Below are 13,422 nucleotides of genomic sequence, written 5' to 3'. Positions count from 1 at the left end.
TTACTACTAAATATAAATTAAAGGTATGTTTATAAAATTGCGTGGCTGCTTGAATGACCAAACAAATTTGCATATCACGATAAAACAAAGGGCCTCATTATGAGTTTGGAGGCAGCCATGCCCTTAATAAGGGCATGGCTGACTCCAAACTCGGGTCCGTGGTCCCTGAATGGGGAAATTCCGGGCCATTCTGACTTTGGAGGGCCCGGTATTTCCCCATTCAGGGAACCCGGACCTGGACCATCCCCATTCCCATTTGAGCCCCCATAGAGCTCAAAGGAAATGGGGAGCATGCTAACAACGGGCCCGTTAATGACGGGCCCGTTGTTAGCATGCTGGTCCCCTTGCGGGACCTGCAAAGGACGTCTGGTCTGACCAGATGTCCAGAGCGGGTCCCACGAGGGGGGACCTCGTAATGAGGCGGTATGGGGTTAACAGCGCGGTACCTTTACCAGCGCTGGTAACCCCTTATCGCCTCACTTGTAATGAGTCCCAAACTATGGGTGGCACACATAATTGGGGAAATGGGCTATATATATATGTCTTTGCATGTCTTTTTTCACAGGACTACCCTTAGTTTCTGTTCATCCAGGTAACCTTTCAATGTGTTAGTGCTCCAGTGACTCACCAGGAATCCAGATGAGTTGCCCAACAGGCAGCGGAACCGGCAGACAAAGCTGCGCTCCAAGAAGGCAGAATTCTCCGGTGGCAGCTGCTCTGGTTTGTAGGCTACAACAGAAGAGTTTACAACCTTTTCACCTGACAAACAACGAGAAAAGAAAATATAAATAACCCACAGGTGCAGTTTATTCCAAAGCACACGCGTAACAAAATGAAGAGAATGAACTCCAGGTTCTTCTTGTCTAAGCACCAATGCCAGAACTAGTCAAGTCAGCTTCAGAGACGCCTTGACAGTCATTGCATTTAGGGTCAGGGCAGCACAATGCAAAAGGACAGAGTATATACCAATGCACTGGAAAAAGGATGTTCAATGTGTCTCTAAGCAAGCACTCAGCAGCGATTTATAATAGTCTAACCCATGGCAACCCCTTGGTCACCAGAAGTGATTTTGAATCAAGGTTTGTCAAGGGAATCATCTCTACATGGCTCGTCTAGGCCTGAGTCCACCCAGCATTTTCAGGATTGGGAAAGCAATCTCCCGAGCAAAGAACAACACAAATCTCTTTCAAAGAAGTACAATGAAAGTAAAAGCTTAGTTTACAGTTTGAAGGCAAGGCTTTATTCTTCCTCCCCAAGATTTTATGTGCTGGGTCCCACAGAGTTCCTTGCTGATGCAGCTCGTCCGAGCAGCAGACTTTTTTGTTTTAAATTTTTTTTATTTATAACACAGCACATCGGAGAACATATACATTAACTTTTGCTTGCATCCCCTTAATATGCATATGATTTGGCTTTTCCCCCCTCCCTCCCCCATTATCCCTAGATGGGATTAATTTCCCGGACTCATTGGGCCAGACCAGGCACTGAGTGTTCGCTGGTGAAGTGGAGGGCTCTCGCTATCAGGCGTGGCTTATAAGTCAGGGCCGGGTAGTTCTGGTCCTAATCCAACAACGGAGTCCAAATGTTCATGAAACTATGGAGAAGGCCCGCTTTGGTGGCCGTAACCTTTTTGGATACCATAATATCCCAGATTTTGACCCACCAAAGGATCCTCAGGGGGCCTTCCACGGGCATGCCACCGTGATTTTGGCCGCCAGCAGGAGTTGGGTTATTAGTGCTGCCTTCCAACCAGTCCTTGGGTAGGAGTCTGGGATCGGTATCCCCAGGAGGACCTGCTCGGGGGCCTGCAGTAAGCCACTTGGGTGATATCCTTTATTGCGGCGAGGCATTGGGACCAGAACACCCTTACTTTGGGGCATGTCCACCACGTGTGGAAATAGGATCCTGGAAGGCCGCAGAGGCGCCAGCAGTGTGGGTCCAACGCCGGCTGGAAGTGGTGAAGGCGAAGGGGGGGGGAGTACCAGCAGAGGAGCAGTTTATGGGCACATTCCCGATTAGTGATGCAGGGGGAAGCAGTGCGCGTTCTTGTCCAAATGTCCATCCAGGAATGTTCTTCTATACCGTGACCTAGGTCCGTCTCCCATTGGGCCATGTAGGAGGGCTTGCTGAGCAAAGGGTCTTCCTGGAATAGTTTATAGAGGGCCGAGATCTTCCCAAGAGCTGGCAGGTCATTTATTGTGAGCTCCAGGGGGGCGGGGGTTCGAGTTTCTGCCCATCGGGTCTGGGGGTGGGAGCACCAGTGCCTCAGTTGGGCGTATGAGAACCTGTCTGTTTCTGCAAGTTGGAAGGCTGTTTTGCATTGTTCGAAGGTGCGAGGGGTGCCCCCTTAGAAGAGCTGCCCCAGTGATTCGAGACACCCTGCCACCCAATTTATAAAGTTCATTGAGCAAGCACCCGGGGAGAAAGCTGGGTTAAGGAAGATTGGGGAGAATGCGCACAGGTCCCCTGGGATACCTCTGTGCTTGCGGGCCCAGTCCCAGGCCCTCATTGATTGTTTAGTTGATGTCAGCAAGTCAGGCCAGGCTTGGCGCAGTGAGGAGGGAATGAATGGAAGAAAGCAGGGGGAGAGAAAGATGTTATTGTTTGATTTCCACCCACTTTGGGCGCCCCGAAGCGATTCCCCATGCATGAAAGTGGGCCAGCTGCGCTGCAATTTGGTATTTGCGGAGGTCTGGGACCCACAGTCCTCTCTGTTTTGTACTGATCATCGTGGTTCTTCGGTGGATACATGCTTTCCTACCCTTCCAGATAAAGTTAATCATTCTCCGTTGAAGTCGCTGCAGAGGGGGGAGCGGGATTGAGAGAGGAAGAGAGGAGCAGGTGTAAAGGAACCGTGGAAGAAGGTTCATTTTGCACGCTGTCATGCGGCCAATGAGGGAGATCTCTTGTGACTGCCAGTGGCTGAGGTCCTTTTCCAATTCTTCGAAGAGGGGCTGAAAGTTCATCTGATATACTTTTGCTGGGTGTGCGGGGATATGGACCCCTAAGTATGGGATAGATGTAACGCTCCATTGGAATGGGCTTTGCTTCTCTAGGGTTTCCAGTTCGCCTGGGCCCAGACCCACCCCTAGGGCCACCGATTTTCCAAAATTGATGGCGAAACCTTCTACCCTCCCGAAACTTTGGAATTCGGCCAAGGCCGCCTTCATGGAGGCCTTAATATCAGTGATGATCAGTAGGACATCTTCTGCGTAGGGAGCAACCTTGTGTTGGGCCGGGCCTATCTGATGGCCCCTGATCTGAGGGTTTCAGCGGATGCGTTGGGCCAGGGGTTCCATGGCCAAGGCGAGCAGCGGACATTTTTAACAGGCACCACAGGAGTATCTCCTAGTAATCCCATGATGCTGCAGTTACCATTGCCAGATACTCTCATCAACTCCCCGGACTAAGCAAACTCACGATGGCATGCTCTCTCTCGCTCACCTCCGGGGAGGGAACACCATAGGCTGACATGCTCTTACCATGGAGGCGCAAGTGAACAGATAGACATCCCATGTCCCATGAATATGTTCTGGGAAATACTAGTAGTGTTTTTGTGCCTCTTAGGAGAGAAGCCACCTGGTTGCTTGTTTTCTGTTGATTTACTTGTGTCCTTCCTCCCTCTGTCTGGTGATCTCTACTCTAGCTTTCACCCTAACAAGCTGACTTGCACCCTTAATCATTCTTCCTCCTGCTGATGTGCACCCCACTCCAGTACCAAGAGTTGAAGCAACTCAGCTGTCTAGAAGTACTGGCCTATTTTCTTCATAGCCATTGAGGGCACATGTCTCCAATGCATTGACTGAGTGATGCTGGCATTTCATCTTTATGCGCACATCACCAATTCATAGCACATGGATACTGCCAAATACTCCCTATTGCCTATGGCTGGCACTGACTTCTGTATTGAGTATGATGCACACCATCTTCCTTATATAATTAATGACTCTAGCAGACACCCTCCATTGCCGATGGCTACTGGCATCTTCCTTCCATAACATATGTGCTGAGGTCTGTCCTTCAATGCTGGTGGACGCTGACCCTTCGCCTCCTTTTGTGAAGAGGCTGTAGGTCACAATACCATTGACCATGTGTATGAGTGGCCATTATCCATTATCTAAGAATGCTGCCACACCTTCAATGCTTGCTTCTGAATGCATATTTTCTTCTTTGTCTATGAGTGTTGGCACCCTACCACTGCCACCCAAGACAGTTAAAAGTTGATGGGGCCTTCTCTCTATTGTCTATAAGTGCTGCTGCCTGCCCTCCACTGTCTGAATGTTGACACCTCAGCTGCACTGTATAAAGGTGATCGCAGAACATATCAATTGACCAACTACACCGTCACTTCCCCTCCATTACCTGGATGTATGAACCAACCCTTCGTTAGCCACACCCCCGTACAGAGGTGAGGTGAGGTTTGGTAATTCATCATTCCTGAATCCATTCAGGATTACAATTTATTTATCCTTTCAGGATTTTTTCTCGTGAAAAGTGGCCACTTCACATTTTCCTTGAGCAAAGTCCCCTTCTTTCTGGTGCCCATGATGGCTGGCATCTCTTCTCTACTATTACCCATCCATGATCCAATAGACCTAGACCCTCTCCTCCATTACCCCTGTTAGGTGTAAAAAGCACAGTTGAGACAACAATAAAATCATGGAATATGATTGTCATGCAGATGACATGGGTATGATGCCACATTTTGAGAGCACATTTCTCATCTGATTCGATTGCTCAAATGGCTGCATAGATAATTTGCATGTAGTGCTAATTATAAGGTGTGGGCAAGGTGGCAGGTGTTGCCTATTGGCACTGACAGGGCACCAGCGGCAAATGCTATGTTATTTGATATTTGTACAGTGCCTACTGCCATTGTTATGGCTTTCGAAGAGCTGCGCTGCCATTGCCAGTCTCCAGGATACCCGGCCCTCTACAGAGGAACCACTCGCTCCCACCTGTCAATCCCCTGAATGTCAATTTCCCGTCTGAATGGGTTCTGACTGCCTGATCCTTTCTGCTTAGCATTGTAGGGGGTCCTGAGGGAGAGGCTGAATTCCTATGGGTGGGGACTAGGTAGTGAAAGTTGCAGAAGGCTACAGTATCCAGTGGGCCCTTGGGAAGGGCTAGAGAAGCTTATGTTAGGAGAGCCTAATTTCATAAAATTCAGAAAGAAGTGGGCTTTGTGAGGTACTAGAACAGCTTAAGTTAACAGAGCCTCGATTCATTGAAATTCAAGTGACAGGTGGGGTCTGTGAGGGGCTGGAATAACTTTTGTTCCTAGGGCCTGATTCCTTTCAATGTCATTTGCTGGCTCTTGTCACACCGGCCAGATCAAAATTGATTAAATCAGAAGGCTGATGAACATGTTATGTAGGTTGTGGGAGGGGGTTGCTGGGTTTTGGTGGGTGGTTTGAGGTAGATGAGGGAGTTGTTTGTCATGCAGGGGCAAGTGGATCAGGTTAGGTATGCATGGGGGAGGAGGAAGAGGGAAAGAGATGTGTTTTTAGGGTTGTATACGAATTGATCGTTTTACAACTGCTCGAATGACAATTGACCTTTTCACAATTGACCGAATTGTGAAGGTCAATTGTACCATATATGTGGGGGGAAACCCCCCACCCAACGCCAAACCCCCCAAAACCCATACATATATATTACCAAACCATTAAATATATATATATATATATATATATATATATTCGGTCAATTGTGAAAAGGTCAATTGTGACCCTTTAAATTCGGTCAATTGTTCATTCGAACAATTGTAAACGACCAATTTGGGTAATACCGGCAATACCGTTTTTAGTGCTTTCCTATAGACGAGGTGATCCTCTGTGCGGCCGATGTTAACAGGGAATGAGTTACAAATTATGGGTGCTTGTACTGTGAAGGAGGTGCCCCAGTAGGAGATGATCTGGCCACTGGGATTACGAGTAGAAATGCGTGCTGAGCCAGATCTTAGGCTTCCGTTTTGTCTGTAGCGAGCAAACGGTTGCTGCATGTATTCAGGTTCTTTAGTGTAAAAGACTCGATGAGTGTTACTAATTGCTTGGAAGGTAGCATCCCGACCGTTTGGAAGCCAATGGAGAACTTGGAGAGCAGTAGAGATGTGTTCCCTAGGACCTAGGCTAGGAGTATTCCCACAGTAGTGTGTTGCACTCATTGAAAGTTTCTCAGATGCGAGGTGGGATCTCCAAAGTATAGTGCATGGATATAGTCTGGGCTGATAGCATGGTTGTGATAATTGCGGTAACTCTGCGTGGAAAGGTCAGGAAAGGAAACCTGCGGCGAAGGATACGGATATGGAGGAAACATATTTTTACCATTAACTTGATGTGATGTGACAGGGTCAGGTCAGTGTCCATGAGGCACCCAAGCTTTTTTACTGTGTTAGAATTGAAGGGCGGTGGGCACAGAGAGGGGTACAGGGGATGGGTTGAGGGAAGGAGAGTTTCTTCCACATAGCATGATCTCGGTTTTGACTGGGTTAAGTAGAAGATGATTGGTCATCATTCAGAGTTCCATCTTGAAGAAGCAGGTTGCGTGATCGGGAGAGATAGTGGAAGGGTTATTTGAGATTTTGAAGTTGAGTTGGGTGTCGTCATGCGTAGTTGTAGCATGATAAACTGTGAGATTGAGTGAGGGCGGGAAGCGGGTTCAGGTAGATGTTAAAGAAGAAAGGGGGGAGTGAGACCCCTTGCTGCACCCTGTGAAAGACTGGGTGGGGTGAAGAGGAGATTAGAGATAAATGTACAATTTGTGACCTGTTGAAGAGGAACGATGCAATCCATTTCAGAGCTAAATGACTAATGCCTAGGATTTGCAGTCTCTTGGTGAGGATGGAGTGGTCCATGGTATTGAATGCTGCAGAGTGTTCAAACAGGATTAGGAAAGCACATCCATCAGAGTCGGTGTGTCTTTTATGTCCTCCCAAATGGAAATCAAGCATGATTCTGTTCCTAGTAGTGGTCTGAAGCCTGATTGAGCAGTGTATATGATCTTGTTTAATCCTCAAAAGAGCCATCACTGTAAGTATGGCGCACAGTCAGCTAATTTGGCTATATAGCAGTTATTTGAGATGGGTCTGTAATTGGTCAGGTCAAGACGTCAAGGGATGCCTTTTTAAGGAGAGGCTTGATGACGGTCAATGGAGGTCTTTTTAGGGAGAGGCTTGATGAAGGAGGTTTTACATTCTTCTGGGAAGATACCAGAAGCAAGTGAAGTGTTGATGGATTGTGCGAGATTGCCAGCACAAGTGGAGGACAAGATTTCTTTTAGCAGGGTGCGGGGCAAAGGTCTCCCGGGAAGCCTGCTGGAAGGCTATGTGATAGTAGTTTGATAAATTCTGAGGGGGAGAGCTGTGAGGAGAAAAGTGGAAGGGTAGATGGTGGTTCTGTTAGAGAGGGTGAGATGGCGTGGGGGATTGAAAATTTAGACAGGATAGAAGTGTATCTCTCTAGGGACTTGTGGAAGTGATCTGAGAGAGTCACGAAGGGATTATGTGTGGCGGGTGAGTTGATGAAGCATGCAGGGTCATTGAATTTGCTGATAAGCTTAAAGAGATGCCTGGTTGGGTGCAGGGCTTTGTAGATTCTGTTTCTGTAATAGAATATTTGGGCTTTGCAGATTTCTGCATGATAGTGTTTGAGCTGGGAGGCATAGGGAATTCTGCTGGGTGTCTTTGTGTGAGTGCCATCTATGCTCAAGGACATGGTTCAAAGTTTTCAGTTTTTTGAGAGCTGGTGAGAACCATCTGAGTGAATGGCATTTTCTGTGTCAGAAAGTACTGAGGGGCGAGAGGGAGTTGAGTGCTTCGGAGAACCAGTTATTTAAGTTAGAGATGGTGACCTGAGCCAGAGAAAGAGAAAGGGTGGCCTGAGAGGAGGGTAATATCTCTGCCAGGTATGGAATCACTTTGATTTCATTCCAGATCCAGGATTGGGTTCATGATCCAGAGGCTACCAAAGGAGGGACATTCCCATGAGCGGGCATGGTGGTAAAGTGGTGGGGTTGTCAGGGGATCCGAAGAATGCATCTAAGGTGTGACCAGTGGAGTGGCTCTCGCTGAGATCAGCTGAGATAGCTGCAACATTGTGAGGTTATCCAGCAGTGAGCAGGCCATTGCACTAAGGGGCATATCAAATCAGATGTTGAAGTCTCCTGATACTATTAGATGGGGTGGGAGATCATAATGGCTGCAATGGAGTTGTTTAGGTATTCAGCAAAGGTTATATTCTATCCTAAGGGCTGGTATTTAAGCATGAAGGAGTGTGTAGAGGTGGGGGAGGGCAGGGATTCGTAGTTTGGGTTTGGGGCAAGTTGTCAATATGAGAAGCAGAGAGAAAGACTTTGTGGAGGATGGCAATGCTACCTACCCTGCTGGCCCGATTTTGGACAATTAGTTTGTATCCCAGTGGGAAGGCCTCATGTGCATGTTGGAGGAAATCTTGGGAAAACGAGGTTTCGTTGATGAATAGGATGTCAGGACACTACGTTATGATTAGGTCATGTAAAGTAACAACATTTTTTAAGACAGATCTGGCATTGATGAGAATGCATTTGAGGAGACTTGTTATTTTTTTAGGCTGGGGTCTTTAGATGCTGGGTGGGAGTTTGGTGTGGTGGAAGGTTGTCTGCGGAGGGTTGGGGTGAAGGTGATGGCAGACATGGTGTTGGAGGTTGTGTGGAGAAGGGCAGGTTGGTTCGAGAGGTCAGGGGTCTTTTGGCAAGGTGACTTGGAGAGATGATGCTGTACGTGGAGGAAGGAGTGAGCTAGTGTTCAGGGTGCTGGGAGAGGGCTTATCTGTAGAAGGAGAGTCTGTGGAGTTATAGGGAAGGGTAGAAGCGGTCAATCTCTGTTTTAGGGCTGGTGATCCAATTAAGTGTGGGCAATCAGGAAACAATCTCCTCCTGGTGTGGGTGTTGAACCTCTTGGTTTACAAGCTTTGGAGGCTGCTTAGCAGGTTGAGGAGGTATTTCACTGGATTTTGGGGTTAAGGGGAAAATGAGGGGGTGCAGATGTGTGTGAATTTATTTTGTCTTAGTGGGAGACAGGGGAATAGTTTGGAAGGTACTGCACAGGAAGCACAGTTGCTGTTGCTTCTATTTTGAGAGAGCGCTGGGTGTGAGTGAGCAAGAGTAGGTGGATGAGATGAGTGGGAGGTGGAGGAAAGAATTGCTTGCAAGGTGCCTAGTGCTGCACGGCGAGGCTCTGGTTGGGCTGTCAGAGGAACAGCTGGGAGGGTAATGCTTTTACAGAGTTAGGGGGATTCAGTTTGTGATAAGGAGGGCCAGGTGGGTTGGAGAGGTGCCGACTGGTGGCCTTTGGGGGAGATGTGTGTTGTTCAATCTGGTGCTGGTTGGAGAGTCATATAGGGGTTGGGATATCGAGTGGTCAGAAGCAGTTCTCTCAGGCGCTCTTAGTGCTGGGCATGAGCAAAAGGAGTCAGGGGTTGACTGAGAATTAACAGTGTGAGTGGCAGCTGTGGAATATGGAGAAGCTGTATGAGGTGTGTAGAGGCAGTCACCCATGAACGGGAGGTGGATTATGCAATTCAAAGTCATGGCGGATTCAGAGTGGAAGCTGCAAATGGTGTTATGTGGAGTGAAGGTTTGAAATGGCAGAGCAGCGAAGGCGTGGCAGTGATGGTAGGGTTGATGAAAGGGAGTGGGTGGTTAGGTGACGTAGGGAGGAATAAGCATTAGGGTTGGAGGTGGAGAAGGGAAGTTGTCCGTTGGGTGATGGATGATAGCGAAGGGGGAGTGAGAGGATTGGATAGGAGGCGGGGGTTATGGGAAAATAATGAGTAGAGATAGGAAGGGTGGAATTGTAAGGTGTTAGAATTGCAGGAGTTAGTGAGTCTGAGTGGATGTAAGTTTGGGGTGGAATGTGTTGGTTGTATTTGACAGGAGAGGGAGCTTAAATGCTGGAGGTGGGTGAGAGTAGGTTTGGTGAAGGAGAGGTGTGTGTCAGGTGTCCAGTGAAGATAGAAGGGGTGTGAGATGAAGGAGGTTGTGTGTTTATCAAGGAAGGGTGTGTGGGGTGCGAACAGCTGTAAGAGGTTTGTGTCTGTTTTAAAGAATGTCCTGAGAAAGTGTGGGGGTGTGTGGGTGAGGGTGGGGGGTGGTAGTTTACAGTGAAGTAGAATGTGCTAATAGTTGCGTCTCTTAAATGCTTGGGTGGGTGGATAGGATGGAGAAGTACAGACGGTGTCTGATTGGATGATCAGTGTCATTTCTGCTGCTCCATTTGTAGACTTATTTTGGCGCTGTTGGCCGTTATTGGAGGCTAGATGAATGACAGATATACTAGCTTATTGTGGAATGGATGTAAGTCGGTATTCTGAATTTGGAAACTCAAGTAGTATAGATGGAGACCAGTGCTGCTTTAGTGTGGCCAACTTCAGAGGTTGCAGATACCAATTCAGCACAGTTCCAGTGTGCTCAGGTTCAGACAAATGTCAAAATTCAAATGTGGTGAAACCTCAAAGTAGCAACATTCAAAGTGGCAAAATTAAATAAGCAGCAGAACTCAGAATGGTATAGAAATCATGGTAGCAAAATTCAGAATGGTAAAATTCAAAAGCAGCAGAACTTAAAATGGTTCAAACCTCACAGTAGCAAAATTCACAGGGGTGAAACTTCACAGTAGGAAAAATTCAAGGTGGTGAAACCTCACAGTTGCAAGGTTCAAAGTGGCACAATTCAAATGCAGCAGAACTTAAAATGATACAAATGTCACAGTAGCAGAATTCAAAATGCCAAAGATAAACAAAAGCGGCAGAGCTTAAAATGACAAAACATTACAGTAGAAGAATCCAAATGTGGCAAAGTCTTCCAGTAGTAAAATTCAAAGTGGTGCAACCTCACATTAGAAAACATTCAAATGTGGTGAAACATCACAGTAGCAAAAGTCAAAGTGGCAACATTCAAAAGCAACAGAACTTAAAGTGCTACAAACATCAAAGTAGCAACATTCAAAATGGCAAAATTCAAAACCACCAAACTTACAATAATACAAAATTCACGGTAGCAGAATTCAAATGTGGTGAAGCATCACAGCAGCAACATTCAAAGCACTGAAACCTCACAGTAGAAAAAAATTCAAAAGTGGTGAAACCCTAGAGTAGAAAAAAATTCAAGTGGTGAAACCTCACAGTAGAAAAAAATTCAAAAGTGGTGAAACCTCACATTATCAAAATTCAAATGTGGTGAAACCTCACAACTAAATTGAAAGTAGCAAAATTCAGTGTAAAACAGATTAAAATGTGTCAAATCCAAATGAGAAACAGCAGTGGGCAGGAGCATTTTGGCTCTGAAACATGATCTGGCCTCAATGCAAGGAAGAGGGACGACATAATGACACTCTGCCTGAGCATTAATCATTGCACTGGGCCCTGTTCAGTGAATAGCATAAAAAGTAATGTTTGAACAGTGGACGCGCTGTGCTCAGGTATTACTGGATGTTTGGCCCACTTGCCTCTTTCAGCATACAGGATGGAGTCACTTACCATCAGGAGACTGGTCCCTTTCAGGCAACGCTGGTGGATTCAGAGCCCAATGAAGGTTCCTCCGGAACTCCTGCTGGTCTTCTGTGTGAATGAGCTCAAAAACACTCTGATGCATTACATCTGTCTGAAGAGAGAGCACAGAAATGCATCAGGTCAGCCATACTAGAGGGAAATGAGTGGGTAGTGAAGCGCTGAAAATGAAGATCCACCAGTGGACACCTTACGACAAGCAACAAGGGAATATCTATCTGTCCTTCAGTCCCAACATAAAGTGTACCTCTGTGAAGAGGGGAAACATTGGGCAGGTTAAACTTTAGGGCTAATTTTCCGCTTCAAGCCACTTAATTTCACATAGTAGTTTAAATCCTATGTGAGACTGAAAGGACGGCAAGGTTCAAAAACATTTCATCCATCTGAGGTGTGGCCCAGCACTGGACAATTCCATTATCGAGAGAAATAGGAAATGATATCTGACTCACATGTATACCTTCAACCCTGAGATTTGTGCTGCAGCTGGCTTCCGCATTTTGAATTGGCATGGCGGTCAGTTAAAAGCATGAAATAAGTGCCACAACATTGACATGAACAGCCTGGCCAAACCCATAATTTCCCAGGTTGATCTTTAATCACACTTTTTCTGTTGAAGGAAATAAAGAACTTGTATATCAAAGCAGATGGTATGTGAGAGAGTTGTTGGAACGCATCTACAACACAAAGGTCAGGGATGAAGAAAAGCAAGTTATTTTAATGTATGCTAGATAAGAACATTTTTAAGAGGAGATGTTCTGAATTACTGCACTTGGTCCAGCTTGTATTGTCCACTCAGGAGTGCTTGGGCATAGAGAGGTCCAAGTACTGTAGAAGCCATGCATATATCAATTTAGCTTTTTGATCTGACTAATTGCATAGTGGCGGTTGTGGACCTTGTAAACTGAACCCACACACCGACACATTTTCTTTCCTTTTCAACAGTATTCCTAAAATAAATGCACTGCATATCTGGTTTACTAATGCTATAAGGTGTCAGGGGACTGGGGAATAGAGCTCAAAGAGGAACTAGGCAAGTCTTTTCATCCAGTGACAAGGCAGAGACAAATGGAGACCACAGCCCAGAAGAGGGGTAAATATATTTACACGTGCATACTGTATAACCATAGAGTACCAAAGAATGAGCGGATGTGTCAGCCAATACATCTCACAGAGAAAGCCTGGACTGCGGCAGGGTGGAACTCTCACTAGAAAATAACAACCAATTTGCCTGTACAAGTAGAATCATGTGTGCATTCAGATTCAAGAGGATGGAGTTGAGGTCCAAACCTTGCAGGTTTCTTAAGCATTGTTGATTCTGTGTTGGCTGGAAGCCATGCAGTGGACACGGATGAATGAATAGAGACTATAAGAAATGTAGCAACAGTAGGATTGCAACTCTTTCTTTACATGTCACTTAGTCTGTGCAGGTGAGCAACGAAGCTGTCAGAAACATGCTCAGCACCAAGGAGCAGTGCAGATGCTATATCCAGACACTAAACACCAGAGCTTAAAGGAATAGTGCACTCAAAAATGTTATTGTCCCGATCGTTCGGGCAAGTCGTTATAAGCATACGGTGATCGATCGTAAAATATGTTCCTATGCATCTTACCTTAGTTTTCCTCACATTTACACATGCGAAAACAAAGTGTTGGGTGCGGCCATCTTCTGCTAATCTTATCTGTGGATTGATCGCCCAAAGTTCAAGTGCGTTTGCGGCAATAAATCAAAACACCCGCCCCCTATGCGGACATCACTAGACACATTCAGCCCTTTCCACAGGGCCAATGCACATCACGTTGCAAAGTTAAAGTTCTCTGTCCGCAAGTTATTGACGTGTTTTCATGGAAATGGCAGGATGCTACTTTCCTCAAGAAGTAT

At 46.4% G+C, this 13,422-nt stretch overlaps 1 protein-coding gene across 1 annotated transcript in view; it reads right to left on the bottom strand.

Annotated features, from left to right (window-relative positions):
- Positions 1-13,422, bottom strand: part of LOC138488752 (aryl hydrocarbon receptor-like) — a 654,410-nt gene that overhangs the window by 115,520 nt on the left and 525,468 nt on the right. Inside the window, exons 5-6 of the mRNA XM_069616026.1 lie at positions 11,514-11,637; positions 629-759 (exon numbers count right to left, since the gene is read on the bottom strand). Coding sequence (XP_069472127.1) covers positions 629-759; positions 11,514-11,637 — 255 coding nt within the window. The remainder of the gene's footprint in view (positions 1-628; positions 760-11,513; positions 11,638-13,422) is intronic.

This window comes from Ambystoma mexicanum, chromosome 9 (genome assembly GCF_040938575.1).
Source record: "Ambystoma mexicanum isolate Mex_15411 chromosome 9, UKY_AmexF1_1, whole genome shotgun sequence".
In the NCBI taxonomy this organism is placed as follows: Eukaryota; Metazoa; Chordata; class Amphibia; order Caudata; family Ambystomatidae; genus Ambystoma; species Ambystoma mexicanum.
The sequence above is the reverse complement of the archived record's forward strand: the minus strand, read 5'-3'. Positions and strand labels throughout refer to the sequence as shown.